This window comes from Rhopilema esculentum, chromosome 20, assembly GCF_057945365.1.
Source record: "Rhopilema esculentum isolate cy_ngs chromosome 20, ASM5794536v1, whole genome shotgun sequence".
Lineage (NCBI taxonomy): Eukaryota > Metazoa > Cnidaria > Scyphozoa > Rhizostomeae > Rhizostomatidae > Rhopilema > Rhopilema esculentum.
Genome location: NC_142834.1, coordinates 9961766 through 9985469, shown reverse-complemented (window position 1 = coordinate 9985469; position 23704 = coordinate 9961766). Strand labels below are relative to the sequence as shown.

The 23704-nt window shown below is 36.4% G+C and overlaps 2 protein-coding genes across 4 annotated transcripts; both read left to right on the top strand.

The window, feature by feature from the left end:
* The first annotated feature begins 1517 nt into the window (after positions 1-1517).
* On the top strand, positions 1518-15149 carry LOC135687322 (GPI alpha-1,2-mannosyltransferase 3). 3 transcript variants are annotated; one of them, XM_065203856.2, is made up of 8 exons: positions 1518-1773; positions 2347-3814; positions 8433-8468; positions 9195-10290; positions 10517-10864; positions 11349-11526; positions 11943-11987; positions 12668-15149. In XM_065203856.2, the coding sequence occupies exons 4-8, from the start codon at positions 9251-9253 to the stop codon at positions 12746-12748; spliced, it is 1692 nt and encodes a 563-aa protein (XP_065059928.2). In that variant the 5' UTR covers positions 1518-1773; positions 2347-3814; positions 8433-8468; positions 9195-9250; the 3' UTR covers positions 12749-15149. The 3 variants fall into 3 exon arrangements, with proteins under 3 accessions (XP_065059928.2, XP_088970750.1, XP_065059927.2); XM_089114624.1 differs by having other exon boundaries at positions 1518-3814; XM_065203855.2 differs by lacking the exons at positions 1518-1773; positions 2347-3814 and adding an exon at positions 6076-6776.
* A 130-nt stretch (positions 15150-15279) lies between these two features.
* Positions 15280-23639, top strand: LOC135687323 (ATP synthase F(1) complex subunit alpha, mitochondrial). The gene is made up of 11 exons (XM_065203857.2): positions 15280-15437; positions 16282-16354; positions 16982-17151; positions 17596-17936; positions 18122-18186; positions 19158-19241; positions 20551-20702; positions 21687-21854; positions 22039-22203; positions 22936-23080; positions 23200-23639. Exons 1-11 carry the CDS (start codon positions 15378-15380, stop codon positions 23427-23429), a joined length of 1653 nt encoding a protein of 550 aa, XP_065059929.1. The 5' UTR covers positions 15280-15377; the 3' UTR covers positions 23430-23639.
* Positions 23640-23704: the final 65 nt, after the last annotated feature.

The following is a 23704-nucleotide window of genomic DNA, read 5'->3' as shown; positions in this document are numbered from 1 at the left end:
TCTAAGTTACGGTTAACGTAATGTAGGACCCGATCACCCGAAATATTAAAAATGAATGGCATCAAAGTTAAGATTACGATGCTCTCTTAACCGCACTTTTTGTTTAGTGAAAAGTTTATTCGTTTTGCCACCCTGTTTAGTGTTGTTGAGCAAAGTTTGATGCTGGTCAAAAGTGTTTAGCGTTGTTTAGTGTTGCTTAGCGAATGTTCAGCCGTTTTGCCACCAATTAAACATTTGTTGTGCTAGCGCAGGCGCCATGGCAGTGGAAATCCGAAGGTTTTCGTCAGTTTTCCTGTCTCTACGTAAACCAAAATCTCTAGAGGCCTTCGTGAGACATTTGCATCATCTCGTTGTACGCTCTTCTTCAACAGTCAACTTTGTTATCGATGTACAAAAAAGTCTTTTTTCTCCTGTTGCTTCATCCAATTCTTATTTTTACCCACTTCTTGTACATAAATCTTTTATGCTAACATACAACAAAACAAACGGAAAAATTTCTATGCGAGATCCCCTACAACCCCAAATCGCCCTACACAGCTCACAGTTCAAAAGAGGTTGAGTGAAGTTTAATGAAAAGTTCAGTTACGTTTTGCCACCTTCGCTAAACGTCGCTTAACTTCACTAAACAAAAGTTAAGTAAAAGTAAAAGTTGAGAAACTTTTTTCTCCTCTGCAATTCCAAACTTTATCTTCTCACTTCTCTCAAAATTTCTGTTTTTACTCAATTCACCCAAATAATAACGACAATACAATTTTGTGTGGTTAAGTTCTGATCAGGGATAGATCCTTGACATTTGTCCTAATTTTTTTCGAACATTTTGGCAGTCTACCTGCTCATTTTCCTTTTTGAAACAAGTGTCGCTATTACTCGACCTGCACTTCTAAGACCTTTTCCCTCATGCCTGCCCTGGTACCCGTTATTTACCGCAGTGCCATAGTAGTACCAAAATAGCCGTATAGCAGAGCTGAGTCAACTCTTTCAAACGTGTTCCAGAATTTTTCTTTTCCTTCTTTTTTATACCATAAATGTGTGTGTACTATTTATCAGAAAAAGCTGACACCACCTTGATTACTTGATCAGTAGTAGATAGAAGTAGCTTCACGGCCTGTACGTCTTTCACAAAGTCAGTGGAGGCTCGTCGTAAAAACGGTCGGTGGGCAAACCATGCCCCATTATTTTTCTAGTGAGAAGTTTTGCTTGTAACACAACAACTTCATTGCCAAAATGCACAGCTCGTATGAAATAATTTACATGCTTAATAAATATCTGAAATTCAAAACATTACGTTTGAGCTTATTCTATGCTTATACTGCCGCGTTTAGGTGAACTATAGTAACTACAGTGATCGCATACTGTCTATGTTTACGAACTAATAGTTTCTCCCTTGACATCTCAATCTATAAGAAACTGCAGTAGAAAAATTAGTCAAAATTCTGTTTTTCCACTCAAAAGTTTCACTTTATGGCGTTTATGGCAAAGTGCAGCTTTGGAATGGAAGTAAATAAAATTTTACTAAAAATTTCCTGAATGATCTAGAAGTCTTGAAGTTTGCTGAAAAAAATTCACACGAAAAATGTGATTATATGGGGGTTTTATAAAATACATTTTCAAAGCCATTTAAATACATACAAAGCGATTTTCAAGTTCTGTACCGCAATAAAATATATTTTATTATTGTCAAGAGTTAAGCTACTTCGAGGTTTTTATCGAGTCTGAGGCTACCATGTTCGAGCTGATAAGTCAACACGACCATTCATCAGACTGTTTTTCGTTGTAAGTATTTATTCGGTACTCACATAACGTAGGGAAGACGTAGACTGCGGAAAAAGTTGCAACTATCAAGTTTAATTGTAAAAAAGACAGACAGTCTTATTGTAAAAGTGCAAAATGACAAAATGTCATGGCTCCAAACACATTGATACCCTAAATAGAAAATAAAGGCCTAAATAAATGAAGCATCTTATATTATCTAACTTGAATATAATGGAATTTACGTTTGGGTCCACGCCCGTGTTTTTTGTGTAATCATTTGTCAGTATTAACCTTCTTTATGCTGTTTTACTGTGTGTTCATCTGATGTAGTTTATACGATGGAGATGCCAACGTCAGAAGAAATTAGATCATTATCTGGTTGGGAATACTGAAGCTTATGAAGGAAAGTCACGGTTGAAGAAGATTTTTTTAATGAATGAGGGGATTTTGCTCCAGGATATAACACCTGCAAATTTATCTGCTCCACATAACTCTGCAGTGCATTTAAAACCTATATCAGTAATGCTATTGATGCTTATTTAGGTAGTTTTCCTCCCAAAAAAACACAAAGCTTACACAACTCTACTTTTCTAGATATTTTGAAACAAGTCTAAAGGCAAAGTCAAGTTCTCGAAGTTTTGGAGAAAATATTCCAAGCTTCTTAAGAAATCGTCCAAAGGATATGACAATACATAGCCTTGAGCAAATTTCCCGAGCAGATTGTATTGACATTGCCAATGTTATTATGACAGATCATGGCAGGTTTATTGTTCCCAGTGAGAGTATGGGTCTCAGCGTATGGACTAGAAAGCAGATCAGAATGATAAAGCAGATCATAATGATGAAGCACATGATGCAGTAGATCAACATGAGACAGTGGGAACAGTTGATGATCTTACAAAATGTTTTGGAAGGAATTCAAGACTTCCAGAAATAATGTTCATGCCTGCAGAGAACTCTTAGATGAAATAAGAAGAACTACCTGCTAGAAGACAATCATAATTTGATGAAAGAATTGAGAGAGCACCTCGCCGCACTGCAGGCTGCACTCTTTGATTCTGTGCCCTGAGAATGTGGCATTCCTTTGAGAAGAGTGAAAACAACAAAGGCAATGATAAAGATAAAGAGTGAACTGTTCATTCCACTTCCTCACAGGAAGCGCAAGTAAAATTTGGTGGGAGAGTAGGTGAGCAGAAAAAAAGTTTATGCGAGCAATGGAAATCAATGTTCGTGAGGAGGGCAACCATGGAGATATTGAGACCGAAAATGGATCATTGTCTGAAGAAAAGTCTTTGCCCTCTGGAGATAAAGGATGCCAATTGTAGTCCATTGAAGAGAAACAGAATCTGGCCATCAAAGAGCTAGAGAAAATATTGTAAAGGACCAGGTTTTGTCCAGGAAATGAGGAAAGCTTGCCAAGAAAGGTTACAAAATTCAATGTTGATGAAATCTTTTCATGAATCCATAAGAACCACATTAATGGAAGAGATTTAAGGAACATTGGCCATAAAAAATGTTTACAGGGAACTTGATTGCAGTTCTGCAGAAAATCATTAAGGACCAATATCCAGGAAACACTGGCCTGCAGGATCCTTTATGTGGTATCCTTTTAAAATTCAAGGTCTACAAGGAAAAGCCATTTGCCCGAATACTGCACTTTCCAATGCAAACCTGGAGAAGTCATTTATATGGATAGTCTTTTTAATGGAAAGATAAAACAAAATTTGCTTTGACAGATATGCTCTTTAGTATGCCATGAGAAGAACACTCTCACAATAAAGGTCATCCCAGTTCAACAACAAAAGTGTTCAATCGACTGTGGTCTCTTTGCTATTGCCTTTGCTCACTACATCATAGTTCACAAAGAATATCCATCCTGTGTAAACTTCAACCAAATGGTGATGCGACATCATATTCTGTGTGCACTGGAAGCAGATCAACTGGATTTGTTTCCAATCACCGGTGAAAAAGCAAAGCAGAATGCAGATAAAATCATTGAAATTGACTTTTCTTGCACTTGGCGTCTTCCTTGGTTTCCTAGTGATGGTACAAAAGTAGAGAGGTATTAGAAATTATTTGTCAACAGCTTCCTTTATTGATAATTCAAATGAAATGACAAATAATGAACTCTTAGCAAGATTGTGATCCTATCTACATAACTAGAACATTTACACGTTTTCTGATTTTGTCATATAGCAAGAAACAAATTTAAGAAGGAGAAATATTTTATTGACAGGCATATGACACAATGCAGTGGCTGTGGTGAATTTTTCCATAGAGAATGTGAGAAAATACGAAAAGAGGTTTTCAAAAAAGAAGATGCTAACCCAGTTTTGTCAAAAGTGCAACCAAAGTCAGGATACATTTGGAGAATGTTGTGACATACCTCTTAGTCAATAAACTGAAGCTCATTGATTGCCTTTGTGGTCATAGTAAATGTTGCCACCTTGGTATGGTCGTACCCGACCACCACAGAGATATCTCCAGGCACCGCGCACCAGTCTAAAAGTGGGTGGGCTGAGAAGGGTGTGACCAAAAATTTTGTGAGGCCACACTCTTTGAAACGCTGGAAAACGCCCCTTTTAGAAGAACTTGCTTCTTTCCACTTATTAAAAGAAGATGATAATTACTATGAAATAGATTAACAAGATAAGTTATTATTTAACAGTAATGCTTCAAGAAGCGCAGCACATTTCCCATGACTTTCTCCGTTGAGATGTCCGATGAAACACAGGCGGCGCCAGGTGGAGAGCTGGGGGCTTCAGCCCCCCCCCCCCAATTTTTTTGCAAAAATGTATTTTTAAGCAAATAAAAAGAGTAAAGGAAAAAAGAAAAAGAAACGAATAATCCGACAAATCCTTTAGTTGCTTACTTTCCAAGGAGTATGCCGAGGTCTATGGGGCCTCATAAAGTAATGAATTCAATTTTAAGACTGGAATTAATCAAACGTAATAAGAGCATGCCTTAAAAATAACAAAGTGTTTAAAACGATTGCAATAAAATACCTGCAAGAAATATTCTGAAATGTATTTAAGCTAATCTAAAAAGCGTGGTCGTGAAAATTTTCTGATCGCTTCGCTCGCAGGGAAGCCACTTCTTTCGAATATCCTTAAAGCCTCCGCAAACCTCCCGCCGGCCCCTTCAAACGTACCGCTAGCATAATGAGTGCCCAATAAAATGATAGGCATAAAATATCGTTTTAGTGCGTTTTTCAAAAGATGGTTCTTTAGTCTAATAATTCTATCAACTGGAGCCCCACCCCCTCACTTCGAATTTCTTGGCGCCGCCTCTGTAAAAGACTAAACGACCTCATGATTTTTACTTGCGAGAAGGACATTTTGGACAACGTAAATTTAGATATGATAGTGGAGCAGTGGGCAAGTCGTAGAAGGAGAAAAATTAACACCTGATTGTTGGACTACGTATGTTTTGATGCACTAATTAAACTAACAGTCTTTATGCTCGATCTTCCAAATTTACGAAATCTAGCAACTTTATCATACAGCTGAATAATTTACGAGACAATTTATAAGGTTCTGTTGCTAAAAAACTATTAAAGTTTAGGCCCTCATACAAAATTAGAATTGACCTTTGTCAGTCGGAAATTTTGAGCCCTTCATCCCCTCCCCCCTCCTCCCACAAAGGTATCTGTCAATTTATGTCCTTGGCCGTACGTTAGCATTATCCTTTGTCGCTGTATCGTTTTGTATCGTTTTGTATACGTAGCCTGTATCCTAAGAAGTATGTATTCTCGTTTTAGCTACCGCATTAATTCAGTAAGGCATATGAGTCAAGTCGCGACACTCAGTCTATAGTACTTACTGTGGTTATCTGCTCGCCAAAAGAGTAACGACTACCCTTGAGGGCGTGACAATGCAGTGTTCAAACCTTGAACACAGTTCTAGAACAACTATATCCAGGGTCTTTTTTAACATACAAACTAGGGGGCAATTGCCTCTCCAGCCCCAATAACTTTCTATTATTTTAAACAATAGGCTATTGTATATCTCTTTATAAAAAGAAAGGCTTGCCTTCTCATTCAATTTCCCTTCCGAAAGGCTATGATTTTACTGATAAGAATTATGATCAAAGTTAATAACTTACAAGGGTAGTACTTGTCTGAGTCAGGGGCTAAGCCCCTGCCCCTTCTAAAAAGTAGCCAATTTCTACTTTTGCCATTTTTTGAAGCATTTTGCGTAAGAGCCCCTTAAACTTTCATAGCTCCTGCATGTCAGTTGTCTTCAGAAAACTTCATAGTTGAATTCAATGTCATTGATATAGAGTTTGGTTGGGTTAAGGGTTTGAACATCACTATCGTGTAGTGCTACCAAAATAACAAGGGGGCTCTTGCAGAAAATGTTGCGAAAAACAATAGCGAAGTAGAAATTTACCAATTTTGGCATTAACAAGGCGGCTCAGCCCCCTAACCCCCATTCTCCCTAGAAATACACTTCTGCTACCGTTAACGAGCTCAAAAAGGGATATAAACTTAATGAGTGAAACACTCAAAGAGCGGGAGACTTGTCCAGAGGCGGTGCTGGAAAAATTTCTCTTGAGGGGGTGTAGCAGGTTGCCGCGTAGTATCAATCGAGTAAAAAGCTCAATCAAGACACATGGGAAGTTGTCAAACCCAACCACCCCCTCCCCATCCACACACACACGCCACTTTAGCACCACCCTAGTTTTATGACGAACTCTAACGGTAGGCATCCCTTGTTCTTTTTTATCTGACCACAATTCGACTTTTGTCCCTATCCTACCAAAACATCAAAACAAGGTTTCCCGCCAAAATAATAACTATGACTGCCCTGAATTATTAAACAACATCCCTGAAGGCAGCTTTTCCTGACAACGTTTTGAGAATGAGGCTGAGTGCTCAAATGATATAGTTTTCGACCGCCTTCTCTACCACTGAGTTCTTGTTTAGGAAGGCTGGAGTATTTAGGAAAGAGGGACAATTCTAGTAACACCCAAAGTTTTTGCAAAGATATTTTTACAAGATCCCAAGGAGGGGTTTAAAAAAAGTGAGTGGGATTATTTTTTGATCGAGGTGTAAACATTGATTTAAAATGTGCACATGTTGCCTCTTAACCCTCTCTCCCATAAATGTGTTGGTTTGTACATGTTTGTGCAAATTACCTCTTTACGTTATTTTTGATAATATAGTCATTTCTATTTGTTAGTAAATTTTTTTACCCCCTCCCCCTAATGTCATAGTAACTACCCTTACGGCTGAAACTGTGTTTGTATGCACTACAGCATCCCATTTGTCATATTCTATGAAACCAGCATACTCTTAACTACCCATTCCAAGCCTAAAAGAAAGAATTTTTAAAAATAAATTTGACAAACAGAACAGCTGCAGGGACAAATGACTCCCATTCTTATATTTGGTTCAAACATAAGCTTTTATCCAATATCCATCAATCTTGAATATAATCAAGGTTGCCCTTTTCAAGGTTTATCAAAGATGGATGATTATCAGTGGGGGACACCTGGGGGCGAGGGAGTGGTTGCCTCCCCAATACTTTGGAAGACAATGGTCTTTTGTTCTAGGGAAAATCTGACATCATCTTATCAAAGCAATAGACTTGCCTTCCTCAATATTTGACCAAGTGTCTGCCCCTGTTTATCACCCACTAAAGGCTATTGAATATTTAGTTTATCGTCTAATAAAATTTTGCTTTGTATTAGTTGGCCTGTAGGTCAGTCTGGATTTCATGTCAGCTTTTGATGAAGTATCAGGGGTGCACAAGATATTACCTGGGGAGTGCAAGAGAGCACTTGTGATAAGTGCGATCTCAAGCTGGATCGCAAAGAGTGTGATATGATGCATATTCCCCCAAGATCTTAGGTCTAGGGGACCTCAAAAGGGCCTTAAAAATGAATTTTATTTGGAAATTTTGAAGCCATTTTAATACATGATATCAAATTTTAAATTTTTAAACTGGTTTGTAACCTGTTTCTGAGCAATTTTTTCTGAGAATATCTTTATTTGAAAAACATCAACTGAATAACATCATACCAAATAACAAGCAGAGTCAGGGTTTCAAGGAATCAGTACAAGCCTTTTAACATTAAGGAGCAATTTTACAAATACTTAATGAGTCATCCCTTACTTCAGTTGTAAGTTGAATTATTTCAATATAAGCCTTTGCAATCGAGTCTAGTTCTCGAGTCTAGTTGTACATTGCTTGGCAACTAACTGGAAACAAGGCTCCAAATTATTGAAGTTTTAATGTTAGAAATTTTTAAAAAGGCCAAAGTAACAAATGCCAAATAATACTGATTTTAGGGTAATTTTGTTAACTTTTGGCTTCCAAGTAGGGCAACTGCCCCTTGCCCCCTAATAACTGCCAGTGCCTTATAATACCCACAATAAATGTGTCCACAAGGCACAAGATCAGTGGGAAGAATAATAGAAAAATATGATTTAAAAGCCATATTTTGCTGTAGTAGAATGCAGAATAGTTAATTGTGCTGGATCTTGAATGAAATGTTCAATATAACTTATTGGCCTACACCAAAGGTTAACAACTTGGCAATGCAGTACAAAAAATCTACAATATGTTTTATCTTTATGCTATTTATCGTATTTATCTTATATATTTAAAAAGTGCTCCTACTTTTGATGTTTTACCCCTTTTCACATGTTTTTGCATTTCTTCTTATTTATTCAGAAAATATTGAATTCAAAAAGCACAGATGCAAACCAGGTAATTTATCTTTCTTTTTATCATGCTGTTTGCATGACAGTAGCATTGATTATCAAGAGGAGCAACATTCCTTTCATTTCCATTTTTCTTTCTTTCTTTCTTTCTTTCTTTCTTTCTTTCTTTCTTTCTTTCTTTCTTTCTTTCTTTCTTTCTTTCTTTCATTTGTATTAGTAAGTTGGGTTTTGCCAGCATATGTTTACTAAAAAAAGACACTTTTTTATCATGCTGTTTGCATGACAGTAGCATTTATTATCAAGAGGAGCAACATTTCTTTCATTTCCATTTTTCTTTCTTTCTTTCTTTCTTTCTTTCTTTCTTTCTTTCTTTCTTTCTTTCTTTCTTTCTTTCTTTCTTTTTTTCTTTCTTTCTTTCATTTGTATTAGTAAGTTGGGTTTTGCCAGCATATGTTTACTAAAAAAAGACACTTTTTTATCATGCTGTTTGCATGACAGTAGCATTGATTAGCAAGAGGAGCAACATTTCTTTCATTTCCATTTTTCTTTCTTTCTTTCTTTCTTTCTTTCTTCCTTTCTTTCTTTCTTTCTTTCTTTCTTTCTTTCTTTCTTTCTTTCATTTGTATTAGTAAGTTAGGTTTTGCCAGCATATGTTTACTAGAAGAAAGACACTTTTTGCATGTACAATTGTGCTAAAAGAGTTCAGGTTTAACATTTGACCATACCTTAAACCTCATTTAGTCAACTCTAAGAAATTGCTTCTGTTTTTTAGGTATTTCATGTTTCCAAAGTTCCTGATTGTAACAGTTCCTTTTTGCATATACTACTATGCACATAAAGTTCAGAAAAAGCAAAGGCAATCATTTATCAAAGGAGAAAGAGACAGACATCTTACCTCAGGGGAAGAATGAATCCACTTACTTCAAAGTGCCAAGCAATGGAAAATATATACTCAAATATTCACTTTGCCTTAGACTAGCATCTGTTATATTGGTACAAAGCTATTTTGTACCAGATGAATACTGGCAAAGCTTGGAGATTGCACACCTCAATGTTTTTGGTTATGGGTACAAAACATGGGAGTGGTCCAAGGGTATTCGAAACTATTGCTACCCAAGCCTTTTTGCACTGACATATTTACTTTTAAAAATTCTGAATTTGGATACTGTGTATTTTCTTGTGACACTTCCTAGAGTTTTACAAGCACTTTCAAGTTCTGCTGGTGATTACTTCTTGTATATATTTGTGAAGAGAGTTTATGGAAATCAAAGAGCATTTTATGCATTTATTCTACAACTTTCATCATGGTTCATTTTCTATAATGGATCCAGAACACTGACAAACACTACTGAAATGACTTTGGTTATTGTAGGCATAGGCATTTACAACTGGCACATTTTTCAGAAAACAGATGAATCCAGGGAAATCAGTGGACATTCAGGTTTATCATTAATATGTGGCCTGTCTTTTTGTGGACTCTCCTGTGTTGTTAGACCATCAGCTGCACTTATTTGGTTGCCAGTAATTCTCTGTGAAGTATTTCATGATTTTATTCATAAAAGATCCCTTGGCCTCATTAGAACTGGGGCCATAACAGGTCTTGTTATATTGTTTGTTTCTACTTTGGTGGACTCCATCTTCTATGGAAATTTGATATTTGTGCATTGGAACTTTTTTCGCTTTAATGTGCTACAAGGTATGAGCAGCTTTTATGGCAGTCATTCATGGCATTGGTACTTTACGCAAGGTCTACCAGTTGTTTTGTTTACAAATTTACCTCTGGTGGTGTTTACTGTTTTCAAAAGTGAAGTTAGGAGGAATGAACTTGCACTTTGGTGTCTAACACTACTGTATATAGCTGGTCTGAGGTAAAGTAAATGTTTCTAATTTGTATACACTTATAAATTGCTTCAAATGCTATAACATATCGTGTAATTAAATGATTTCTCCTTAACTTCCACTCCAGTCACATCCATTGATTAGGAATTCATTTTAACTTATCTAACAATTTTCTGATTATTATTAAAAAACCTTAAACATCTGTTTTATTAGCATTTTCAAATGCAACAATTTAAGATACTCTTCTAATTGCAGCTTTGTTAGTCACAAAGAGTTTCGTTTCCTGTTACCATGCATTCCATTCGTCCATTGCATTGCTTCAAAATGGTTCTGTGATTTTGTTGGACAAAGACGTAGTGAACACGGTGAGGATAAACCTTCACCAGAAGACGAAAATCAAGATTTTATAATTGTTAGGAAGAAAAGCATGGTTGTTCTTGTGTTCCTTGGTATTTTGAATCTCTTCGTGGCCTTGTATTTTGGACTTGTACACCAGCGAGGTACTCTTGATGTAATGCGTTTCTTGAGATCTGACTTGAAAGAAAAGACAGCGGATAGTGCAGTTTTGTTCTTAATGCCTTGCCACTCTACTCCTTATTACAGGTAATTCTTCCCTAGTTGGGCATCATTAACGGAATTCAAATTCGTATCTCATAGATTGCTTTAGTTACTTAATTCAAAACAATTTTTCTCTGATCTGATGAGCAGGCTCTTATTTATTGCGGCTTTCAGTCTGGAGGAATTTAAACTTGCGTGAATCCGCTTTTATTAAGCTGTGAGAATTGAAGTGAGGAATCGTATCGGTTAATCTTAGATTTGCATAAGCTATTGCCTTTTATAGCCTGCTTTTTTCTGTTAAATTTGAATTGTTCTGGGTATTTTACGTCATATTTTTACAAATCCTGTTCTGAAAACACTCATCGCGCTGACTATAACTCTATATTCTCCAAGTGATGTTTACATTGTCGTTATTAACTGACTCCCGATTCTTTCTAGCGCTGCCCTGTCTGCTAATGACAATGAAGCTCCTTTGCTCTTTATCAGACATTAGGCATTCATTACGCTTATATATTTTATTGCATTCCAGCCATCTTCACATTAATGTTAAAATGAGATTTCTTGAATGCCACCCAAGCACCGAACCGAATTATGTTGAAGAAGCAGATTCGTTTTATCAAAATTCCACTGCATGGCTACATTCACAATATGATGGGACAAAGAATCCTTTTCCTACACATGTTATTTTGTTCAACGTGTTGCTTAAGGTAAAGAAAAGTTTTTCAATCCTATTTATCATAGCTGTAATGTTTGGACGTATTTGAAATCAATTACCTGTCTAGGCAAGACTAATTACAGTCCACATTTGTAATTCTCATCCCCCCCTCTCTCTCTCTCTCTCTCCCCCCTCCCCCCCTTCTCTCCTTCTCTCTCCTTCTCTCTCCTTCTCTCTCCTTCTCTCTCCTTCTCTCTCCTTCTCTCTCCTTCTCTCTCCTTCTCTCTCCTTCTCTCTCCTTCTCTCTCCTTCTCTCTCCTTCTCTCTCCTTCTCTCTTGATTACAATCTGAAAAGTTTTGAACAGCGGAATCTTTCATATGTTATAATTTAGGGCCGTTTTGTCTCTCCGGCTCTTTGTTTTTATGGAAGGTGTATAGTTGTATGCCATTACTATTTTCTCGTACTAGGACAGTGGTGTTACATCATTCCTGAACAGAAACAGCTTTTTTGAGGTAAAGTAGATATAAAGAAAAACGTTTCTGCAATATGATGTTGTGACGGGGGGAGAACGTCCACGAGAATCGTTCCAAATTTTCAGCAATGTTGTGAAAATTGCCTCAGTACCTCTGAAACCTGCCAAGAAATCAAGTAAACTACAATCTTGGACAGATCTGTGGAGACAAACCCCTAAACATGTTTCCGATAGCATGACTGTATTGTAAGTGCAACATCCACACACTCTACCCTTTCAAAATCAGAGCATTTGGGGAGGGGGTGCAAAATCAAACATCGTCTGTCCGGGAGCGTAGTTGATCATCAAGTAACCAAAATTTTTCAGTAGAAAAATCCAGGAGGGAAAGTACCCATGTACAAAATAGGATTATTTCTTTGGTATGTAAACTCACGTTGGACCTTCTTACGACAGGGGTGGACCTTCTACTTGAAATCAACGTGTTAGTTGGGGAAAATTCTACCTTTTTTACTCACCAGTGCTCCTCTACAGTAGTTTTATACCAATAAGTACTCCAAAACCCTCGAACCAGCAAGTCCAATTTTAGAAAACAAGAAAGCTTCAATATCTGACCGTTTTATACTATTTTATGGCGACTTTTCTGTGTCAGTTTTTTTCTTGAAAGTTCAAATCCGTTGTCAACAAGTTTTGATGGATGTTTCTTAATTTTTTCCCCTCTAGTGTATCAGGTACTTCCATACACATTTCCCAGAAGGAAGAGTTGGAACTCATGTCGTAGCATTTTGTAGGGACACGTTGTAGCTGTGCTTGGAAAGGCTCTTACGATTGATGACTAATTTATTGAAAGGGACAATGCCACTTCCACTTTGTCTTTACATTAATTTATTATCTTAGGTAAAACTTAACGTTTAATCCCAACCAATCATATTCGTTTATGTCGGTGAGATCTGTTATGCAACAACTTGACACAAGATGTACGCAATATTTTGTAGGTCAAAATTGTATTCTGTTTTTAATATGCTTTCTACACAAACACTGTTGCAGCACCAGTTTTCTGCTTTGGTTCAACTGTTTCTTTGTCTTTTTCTGAAGTATGAAAATACCCTGACCAAAAAGCACCAAAATTCAACAACACTATTTTAGTTCATTTTTTGAGAATTAAAACGGTTTATATTTTTTGATTTTGCACCACTTCAATGTTTGTAGGGTAAATAAATAGCTTTTGAGGTTTTAACTTTTCTGCCGCCTTGAATATTCCAAGACTTAAGCCAATTTTTCCAGCTGGAACTATCCTTTTAAGTATCTTGTTTTCTAGATTTTAGTTGTTAACTCCCTCTCTGGCCTTTTTGAAAACATTAAATGGAAGCATTCCGAACACGATGAAACTGTAAGCAAGCTGCCAGCAAAAGCATCGTTTAATGCTCCAGACCAGATCAGAAAAGTCAAGACCCGCCAGCAACACCCGGATTTTTTTATAGCCATCAAAATAATTGCCCCTCATTTTGAAGTTGCACGCCATTTGTTCTTAAGAAAGTAACTTTATCTAAATAGTGTTTATGCTTCCCCAGCTGACTTTTTCATAGGGGCGCCAAAGCTTGTATAGGGCGCCGAAAGCTCGAAAAGAGTTTGATACGACCGACTTGTCTGGTTATTAGGTCTCTAGGAGGCAGGGCCTGTTTTAGTGGAGGCAGGGCCTGTTTTAGTACTTTTCATCTAAATGCCCTTGAAAACAGGGCCGTAAACCTGTCATGTCAATTGGGGGAGGGGGGTGGGGTCAGCAGAGCGAATGAATAAAAAGTGTGCAGTGGGTCATTGCATCACCAAGCAATTTATGGTAGGTGTTATAGAAACAGTTCGAGGGGCAAACGACTTAATAAACAAAAAAAGATTTTAAATTTAGTAAGGTTTTTCAGCTCTATATAAGGTATTTACAGATATATTCTTAGCACGTTGACTTTTTCATAGTTGAGTTGATAACATTTTTCAGAGACAGCTTGAAGAAATTGAATCTGGGGGCTGAGAATCACGTTTAGTGACGTAGGAGGACCCACCATATTGAGGGCCGACGAGGAAGAATATTTTTGAAATCATACCTTCTAAATAGCTATAAAAGCATCTCCCAGACCAAGTTTAACAAAATACTATACCGTTCAGGATAGACAAATCGACGTTTCTCAGAAGAACACAGATTATTGCTTCTTGGAGAAATTAGGAAAGGGAAGAGTCTAGTGACAGATGTTGGGGAAATGCTTAAACTCTATTGACAGACGTTGGAGAAAAAAAGAAAAGGCGTTTTCAATTAGAGAGCAAGCGTTTTTTTTAAACCATATCGGATTCGAAAAAATAAGGATGTATCTAAGAACATATCGGGCTCAAAATGAAACTTTTCTTAAAAAAACGAGGCTGGGCAAAATTCATTGTATCTCTCTATGATAATAATAAAGATTTTAGTCATTGCTTCTCTCTATGTTAAATGCAAAAGTACTTCTTTATTGACATGGTACTTTTACGCAAATTACTTTTACTTTTTGCCCTCTTTGTCTTTTAGCCTTGTTCTTAGCTACAGTTAAAAGCAAAACTCATAATTTCTATGCTATTATCATGTCACTAAATATGCAGTTAAAATTAAGGAGCTATTATGGAGGTCTTCGTACCGCAATTCGATTAATAGAGGTTCAGAAATTAGGAACTTTAGGACCTAGGTTTTAAGTTTGTATTTGATTTTTATAAAAAGGCATGTATGAAATGTGTGTAATGTGGGGTTGTCGAGATTTATGGCGACTTAAACGATTCTTTTCTTAGATGTTTTTAGATTTTTTCAAGGGGTGACCGGTGCATAAGATATTTGGGGCTAATCCTCTCCATGAACATCGTCACCGACTTGACACCACCCTGCAAACATAAATAACAGCCATTTATATACAGTAGTGAACTTGCGCTTGACACCATGACATAGTGGCTGAGGTATGTTGCAAAACTTAGTTTGGTTCTAACCCAGCTACAGGGGGTTCCTTTCTTTAAAAGAAAACGACGATAATTTCTAAAAAAATCGTTTTTGCTCCAGATTTTTGGGGGTCCGGGATTTATGGCCCTGCTTGAAACCTTTATTCATTCATATTTCATTTGGTCTATCATGACATACCTGTTCTTGCATTATATTACATCAAGTGCTCGTAATGTATTGCGAGTTAACGTTTTAAAGGAAGAACATTTTTTGCAGAAAAAATTTATTTTGTGGTCATGTTTTTTGCCTTGCATTCATATTTGTCCAGAATTGTCCATTCTCATTTCGAAACAGCGCAGTCTCATTTTCGAACAGGTTCTTCCTGCGCGCGCACTAATACCACGTGACCTCAACCGTGTGCCCTATCGGCTTTGGTCTCCTTTGAGCAGTTCTCTGCAAAGAAGGCCTTGAAGAACGAATTTGAAGATGTTGACGCGAAGAGTTGCCTCCTCCCTTTTAAGGACTGCCGTCCGAACTGTTCCAAAGGTATTTAAGAACATTAGACGTTTGTCTTTTTCCTGCAATTTACTGCTAATCATGATTAGAGATGCATTTTTCGAAGACAATTTTATTCAGGTCAGGGAGCAATTCCACGCAAGTCTCGCGTAACTGGCCTAGCTTTCGGGTCCAAAGAGAAATAACGGAAAGACATCTGTTTGGAAATAACGTTGAATAATGATGTGTACCTCATTCTTTTGATACGTGGACTTTTTCTTTGAGAATTAGTTGTGGCTAGTTCCAATAAACGGCTCGGGACGACATATACTGTAATGTCATATAAGTAGTTTGTGTTGCCACATTCTATATATATGCTATGGTCTGCACACATCCTCTTTATATTAAGGGTGTGTTCTGCTTGCCATTGAGTGGACAGGAATATATAATCACAAGAAAAAGAAACAAAATGGCAAATATTATTTCCAGCTGTTGACACTACTGTTTTATTGTGCAACGTGCTTGCCTGGCATTTCATAGGTTGCTGATCTTTTTCAAATCTGTTAGGTTCCCTATCAGTTATGATAGGGACATTGAATTAAATGGTGCTGAATTAGAAAAAATAAATTTTTGTGGCTGTTTTTGCATACATCAATTGGTTTTAGAGCATTTTCTTTCATGCAGAGAGACAAATTCTTGGAAATACCTTTTTGCTATATTTTTATACCAGTAGCATCAAGTGTGCAAGTTTTTCATGCTGCCAATAACACACTTTTTGTGTACTTTTTTATACCAAGTTGATTTTGTTGTTGCTGGATACTTAAAGAAATGTTTTCAGTATTTAAGTGTCTATTGCTGTTCTTAATATTTTAAATTATATTAATATATTTTCAAGGGACTTCAAGGAAGTCTTGGAGCAGCTGCCATTGCAGCAACAAAACATTATCATACCACACCAACACAAAGAGGTATGCAGTTTCAGTGTCATTATTATAGTTGATAAATAACATGCTACATCAGACAGTGTAAAATTATTTAGCTATTTGCAGTAGTCTATTTCTAAAGTAGCACATAGCATCTGGCAGTGGACACCTCTAGACCTTTTTTAGATAATTATCCACCTCAAAGTCCTAAGCACAGAGGCAGCCCCTTAATATATCTTATCTGTGTTATGCAAAGTGCCATATCAAATATGTAAATTTGAAGCATAGAAAAATGACTTGATCCCATAAGCCGAATTGCCTGTATGGTGTTGCTTTATACTTGCAAAGTAAACTAGCTGATGCACCCTGTATACAATGTATTTCTTCAATGATTTGCTTAAAAAATTACCATAGAGCTGTCTCCCTCGTTTTAATATTCTTTCCATTTCACATGCATTTCATAGGAATGTGTTGTCTGATTAAATATCTTTTGGTTGCCTGATATTTGCATTAAGTCTAAGTTGCAACTTTGAAGTGCCCTATTTTACACATCAAAGTCCATACAGTTTTTCCTAAATGAATAAGAGCAATATCATAGGTCGGTAAACAGAATTTTTATCATCCAGAACAAGCAGAAGCAAAAATATCAATGTTTAAGTTGTTGCTTTTTAGCCTCTGCTGAAGTTGCATCCATCCTTGAAGAAAGAATTTTAGGAACCTCTAGCAAGGCAGAGCTTGAAGAAACTGGAAGAGTATTGTCCATTGGTGATGGTATTGCCCGTGTATATGGTCTGAAAAATGTCCAAGCAGAGGAAATGGTAGAATTCTCAAGTGGTCTGAAGGTTGGTATTTGTTTTGCCTTACATTAATACAGGCTTTTACTTCCTAAAGATGAATTCACATTAGAAACATTTTTTCTCTCTGGCTGTACAAGGTTAAAAATTTCTAAATTTATTTTTTGGCACTGCCTCACTGTTTGGCGAAGTTGATGTTTTGCCTCTGGTGTGAATTTAACTTTATTATAATTGTCTACAAAAGCACAATATATAATTATCAAGTTTTCTGGAGAAAATAAAAATTTTACAAGGTGTATGTATAGATTACTCTTTGGCTTTCATGATGAATCACGACTGTGATAAATCTTGAAATCAGTGTAATAAACCAATTTTGCTTTGTGATTTGTTTGCTTTCTGATTTGTTTCTGATCCTCACATAATTCTAAAGTGAAATGTTTCAGTGTGTTTGAATGTGTCTGAACTGTCACTCAATTCTTTTATTTTTTCAAGGGTATGGCCTTGAACTTGGAGCCAGATAATGTTGGTGTTGTAGTATTTGGTAATGACAAACTCATCAAGGAAGGTGATGTTGTGAAAAGAACCGGAGCTATTGTAGATGTACCAATTGGAGAAGAACTATTGGGCAGGGTTGTTGATGCCTTGGGTAATGCTATTGATGGAAAGGGTCCAATCAACTCTGCAAGCAGGGCTAGAGTTGGGTTGAAGGCCCCTGGTATCATTCCAAGAACATCTGTAAAAGAACCTATGTTGACAGGAATAAAGGCTGTAGATAGCTTAGTACCAATTGGAAGAGGACAGAGAGAGTTGATTATTGGAGACAGACAGACTGGGTAAGGACATGTCTCTGAAAATTTTATTTTTTTGCCCTATTTTGTCAGGGAATCCAAAAGGTTTTCTCTTAAAGACAGGTCAAGCAAATAAGGAAGAGATTGAATTGATTTTAACAGTTATCAATTTCAATTTTCATATTTAGGTTTTATTGTTACACAATAACCTGAAATTTGTCTATTTGTAGAAAGACAGCCATTGCTATTGACACTATTATCAACCAAAAGAGATTCAATGAAGCTGGAAATGAAAGTAGGTTTTTGTAGTGTAAATTCTTTAATTAAAGTAAAATGGTTGTGTTTACATGTATGTTTCTTAAAGGGAATAATTTTAAGCATTAATTGCCAAAATTGCCATTTCTATGCCAAAAGGAAAAAATTTAAAATCTGTCCTATGTATATATTTAAATGTATCGCATATGCTGCAGTTTTTGTTTTTCTCTCTTGTATGCTGTGTTCGATGTTATAGGAGTTGGGACAATTTGAATCAGAACCTTTGCTTGAAAAATTGGTAATTGGTTGAAAATTTGTTAGAATTGAAAGAGAAAGGGCCCTTTAAACAAAGTAAACCCTAAACTTTCACTGTATTTGCCCAAAAGCTCAAACTTCTATTATTTGTCAATGTTTCTAGGACTTTGAATATGGGCTTTAAATAGAGTCATTTCAGTGTCAAAGAATTAAAATATATAGAAATAAAATGGTGAAAAACAATTGCAGAAATTTACCAGTTATTAGACTATTCTGCTTTCATTGGCTGGGTTTCCCTCAATTTTTTTAAAATAAAACCCTCCAGTAAAAATTGATTTGCCCTGGCAGAGGTATAGGAATTTGTGAGCAAAAATGAGAAGTAAATCAGCTACAATGCCAGTAAAAAAACTTTAAAAGAAAGTCTTGAAAAATTTCTAATGCATATGTAGTTATATGTATTAAATCCAGAAAAGGATTTTGATTTTGACATGCAAAAATAGCCTTGTCCTAACTTCTGTTGAGCAATTTGGTTTGCATGCCTGCAGGCGTTTGCAAATGCCTTCAGGCAGGGACCAGTAAATTATGCTGCAGACAGAAATTGATAAGAAACTGTTATCAGAAAGCATCTCTAGTGTTTAAACAGTTACATTACTTTTTATTCCTTCTTTCTTAATTCCTTTAAAATTAACTATATATTTTCTTTTTTTTAATTTATATGTTTACTTTTTTTTAATGAAATCATTCCTTTTTATACAGAGGCCAAACTTTACTGTATTTATGTTGCAATTGGCCAGAAAAGAAGTACAGTGGCCCAGCTTGTCAAGCGCCTTACAGATGCAGGTATTTATAGCATTAGATGCAGTTTTTGGTTGCTTACCAACTGCCATCTATTTTTTTGTTTGGCTAAATTATAACTTGATTTCAAATTATGACCTAGTAACAGACCTTTACGTTTCATGTGGGCGATCACCCTTGCCATCGCGCTCGCCAAATTATTGACATGGGCTATTGACCGCCCTCACAAAAACATGTATCACCCACAAGAGAAAGGTTGAGCACTTCTTGAAAAGTTAGCAATGAATTTCACTTTTGCTGTTGTCGCTATTATTAAATTCATATCTCGTGGAGTCATTAATGATTTCCCTTGAGGCCTTTTAGTTGAACGTTTATAGAACACGAGTGCTATCAAAGTAAGGGCCATCAAGATGGGTAGAAATCTGTCGTTCCTGTCCTTTTTGAGCCAAAGTTCCGTGCCTTAAAATTGTTGATAGGACCTTTATTCAAAAAGTTTTAAAGGACAAAAGGTGAAGAATTCCACAAATCCTTATCTTGTGCATCGTTTTCTTTTTGTCTGTCCCTAAAAGTAACAGTATTCCTGAATAAAGGGTCAAGTTGTTAATGAGAACAAAGTATCATTTTCTCATTGTTGACATTATAAGTTATACGTCAAATATTTTGGCTACAAATTGGAGGTAATCCCGCATTTAAAAATCAAAGGTTAGGCAGTCATGGCTAGATAATACCCTTCATCCCCTTCAGGTCATGAAGATCCTCATTTGACAAATAGTGCTGGACGGGGGGTTGCCCTCGTAAGCTGATCCACATGGGCAGTTTGTCGCCCTTGTGAAAATTTCTTCATGAAAAGGCCTACCTAGTCATCAGGTCTTTTAGTGGGGGATTTGCTAAACACAGCAGCATACCCTGTGTTTCCTTTGAAAGCAAATAATTGCAGGTCCAGCGATAATTATTTCTCTTAAAAGTGTGGTTAATGGGATGCTGATATGCCAATCCACTTCAAAAACTCTTTTTCCAAAAGGAAAGTTTGTCATCAAATCCCTGTTTTCATTACTCTATTTTCTGTTTTGGTATGTCTGTGTTTTCTGATCATTTCCATTGCTACAGCACACACCATTTTGGTCAAAACGAAAACAAAGATGCTGTTATTACTCTGGTTTTGTTCCAGCTCATTTTGATTCATTAATATAATTATTTATATATATACAATGCAGTATTTAGTTCATTTTACAAGTTTTCTAAAATTTAGTGTTCCAAAGAAAATCCAGTTAGCATGGCCACATTAGTTTTTGGTTGCCAACGTTAATTTTTGAACATGAAGGGCCTGAGTCATGAATTTCCAATGTCTCTCCAGATGCTATGAAGTACACAGTAGTTGTCAGTGCCACAGCTTCTGATGCAGCTCCTTTGCAATACCTTGCCCCATACTCTGGTTGTGCCATGGGTGAATACTTTAGAGACAATGGCAAGCATGCACTGATTATCTATGATGATTTGTCTAAACAGGTTGGTATCTTATGAAATTTATTTAAATTTCAAATTGATCCCTGTCACTTGATACAGTGTAAATTGATCCCTGTCACTTGATACAGTGTAAATTGATATACTTGATATGCCCCTTCACATATTTAGGTAGCATCATAAATTAACTAATGCATCATAATTATTTTCAACCAAGTGCAACTTAAACAATATTTAATTTAGATACTGTTTTCTGAGAAAAGCATCCAGAAAAAGTATACTTTGTACTATTTTGTCAAGGCATTTGAATTGTGCTCTACATTTTCTTAGTTGATTGATTGGCTTCTCTAAGTTTGAGCAGAATCTTGGGCAGTAAAGCTTATTCAATGTAAAAATGATTTTCAAAATAAATCTTTGCTGGACCACAAATCACATCAACAGTACAGTTGCAGCATGGTACCAGTCAATCATTAAAATGACTCTCAAGTCAATATCACAACAGGCAAGATCAAGCACAATTGGAATGTTGTTTAAGGTTACGATAAACGTTCTTGGAATGTTGTTTAAGGTTACGATAAACGGGATTTAACTGATCTCGCTTGCAAGGTACACTCGTAAATCAAAGTGTAATCCTGGTCAAGCCACTTGAAGCTTCAAGATCAATAAGCCTGTTTAAATAAACAGGGCCGTACATTGGAAACATGGATGTGTCAAGCGATATTGTAAATGAGACATGCGACCGCAAAGCATCGATAATCGGCTTAATAGGTCAAGAGATTTTCAGGCCTCAGATAAAAGTTCTGATAAAGAAATTATGAAAACCTTCGTTTACATGAGATTTGTTCCATTTTCAAAATTTCTGTTTGTTTCAAATTTGTTATCATTGTGTGCCTTAAAAGTTCAGCTACTTGAATGTGAAAAAATCGAAAAAGGGATGTTTTCATCCAGAAAACGTTTACCGTAACCTTAAACATAATAATTTCATGACTTGGTAAGGGCTGCTTTTGTATGGATTTTACTCCTTTGCAGGCTGTTGCATACAGACAGATGTCTTTGTTGCTGCGTCGTCCTCCAGGCCGTGAAGCCTACCCAGGAGATGTCTTTTACCTCCATTCACGTTTGCTTGAGAGAGCTGCAAAAATGAATGACAACTTTGGAGGAGGATCTCTCACTGCTTTGCCAGTCATTGAAACCCAGGTTAATACAATGCCATTGCAATCCACTTGTATGACATAGTGTATTGTTATTTGTTGTTCTTTACCAATAGACATGTAACATTGAGGTGATGTAGAATAGTGCAATTAGATAGTGCAATTAGATAATACAATTAGATACCCTTTTTGGAAGTGTACATTTAAATATATTTATTCCGTTTTTCTAGGCTGGTGATGTGTCAGCATATATTCCAACTAATGTCATCTCAATCACTGACGGTCAAATCTTTTTGGAAACTGAGTTGTTCTACAAAGGAATCCGTCCTGCTATTAATGTAGGTCTTTCAGTCAGCAGAGTAGGATCTGCAGCTCAGACCAAATCAATGAAACAGGTACATTTTGAAGTCAAAAATGTTGATTGTACTTTCCTATTTCAATTTGAGAGAAGAATTTAGAATCAAACTTGCATGCATGTATAAAACTTATGGGAATTTTCTATAGGTGGGTAGAATTGTACCAGGCCGTTCATATCAAAGCAAAAAAACATTAAGTCTGCCAGGCTTTCATCTAAACATTAATAACTTACTTTAGCTTACAAAAATTTATCTATATCCTCATTCCAATAAACAGTCTCGTTGTGGATTGGTTAACGAGAACAATAGCTGGAACAATAGCCTAAACACGATTCCAGCGCTCCGCCATATTTTTTACGTTGCGAGGAATTAAAGGGGGACTGAAAACAATAAAGAATCCCTTTGTTCTTATAATCATCAACGCCGTGACAGATTGCCTTTAACCTTAAGGAAAAATTGAAAATTATTTGTGAAAATTAACCTTATGATCCTAAAACAACAGTGATTCGCTGCATAGTCGTTAACATATAATTGTTTACCTATATCTTTTGATAATGAGCTCGTTTTGTCTTGTGAAACATTGTCATATTGAATGGCTTGTCTAAGCAGCCAATCAGTCAAAAGCATGTCAATCCGTATGTTACTTGGCACATAACATAAATAGCAAGCAGTAATTGCTTTGGTAACCCTTGAATTATATCATACTGCCTTGTGCTTATTTGTTTGCTTTGTACGCAATTAACCTTGTTTTTTAAAATTCTTTTTCCAAAGGTTGCAGGGTCTATGAAGCTAGAGCTTGCCCAGTACCGTGAAGTAGCTGCATTTGCCCAATTTGGATCAGATTTGGATGCAGCAACACAATCTTTACTGAACAGAGGAGTCCGTCTTACTGAATTATTGAAACAAGGACAATATGGTATGTGCATCCTTCGTTCTGAAATGGTTACTATGATATGTTTTTTATATCTACCATTTCAACTTTGCGGCGATTTTTTTATAAATAGATATTATAACAATTATCCTTTGTGTCATTAGTACCAATGGACATCGCTGAGCAAGTCACAGTTATCTATGCTGGTGTAAGAGGATATTTGGACAAACTGGAACCCGCAAGAATCACTGCATTTGAAAGTGCCTTTGTGAAACACATTCGCTCAACACAGCAAGAGCTGCTGAAAGCTATCCAAACAGAAGGACATATCTCGCAGGCCAGTGATGAGAAACTGAAAGCTGTAGTAACTTCATTCTTGGCATCTTTTGATTAGAAATTCTTTGAGCTCAACAGAAAATGACAATTTATTTTACGACCAAACTTCCCTAAATGTTCCTCACAGCCTACATGTTGCTGTAAATGTAATATCTTTCGCCTGATTTGAAATCTTTAGTACAGGTTTTTATGCGCAGAGTGTCTAGTATTAAATGAATTGCGGTGAAATGGTGTATTAACTTGACTTGTTCAGAATATCTGTTTAAAAGTGCTTTGTTTAGATACTGAGTATTCTTGCTGTGGGAATGGGAATGAGCTGGTGAATTCATAGTA

Coding starts and splice junctions, on each gene's coding strand:
- LOC135687322 (XM_065203856.2), top strand. CDS start 9,251: ATGCACATAAAGTTCAGAAAAAGCAAAGGCAATCATTTATCAAAGGAG. Junction 10,291..10,516: donor CTGTATATAGCTGGTCTGAG/GTAAAGTAAATG, acceptor TTCTAATTGCAG/CTTTGTTAGTCACAAAGAGT. Junction 11,988..12,667: donor ACAGAAACAGCTTTTTTGAG/GTAAAGTAGATA, acceptor TTTCCCCTCTAG/TGTATCAGGTACTTCCATAC.
- LOC135687323 (XM_065203857.2), top strand. CDS start 15,378: ATGTTGACGCGAAGAGTTGCCTCCTCCCTTTTAAGGACTGCCGTCCGA. Junction 15,438..16,281: donor CCGTCCGAACTGTTCCAAAG/GTATTTAAGAAC, acceptor TATATTTTCAAG/GGACTTCAAGGAAGTCTTGG. Junction 18,187..19,157: donor CAATGAAGCTGGAAATGAAA/GTAGGTTTTTGT, acceptor CTTTTTATACAG/AGGCCAAACTTTACTGTATT.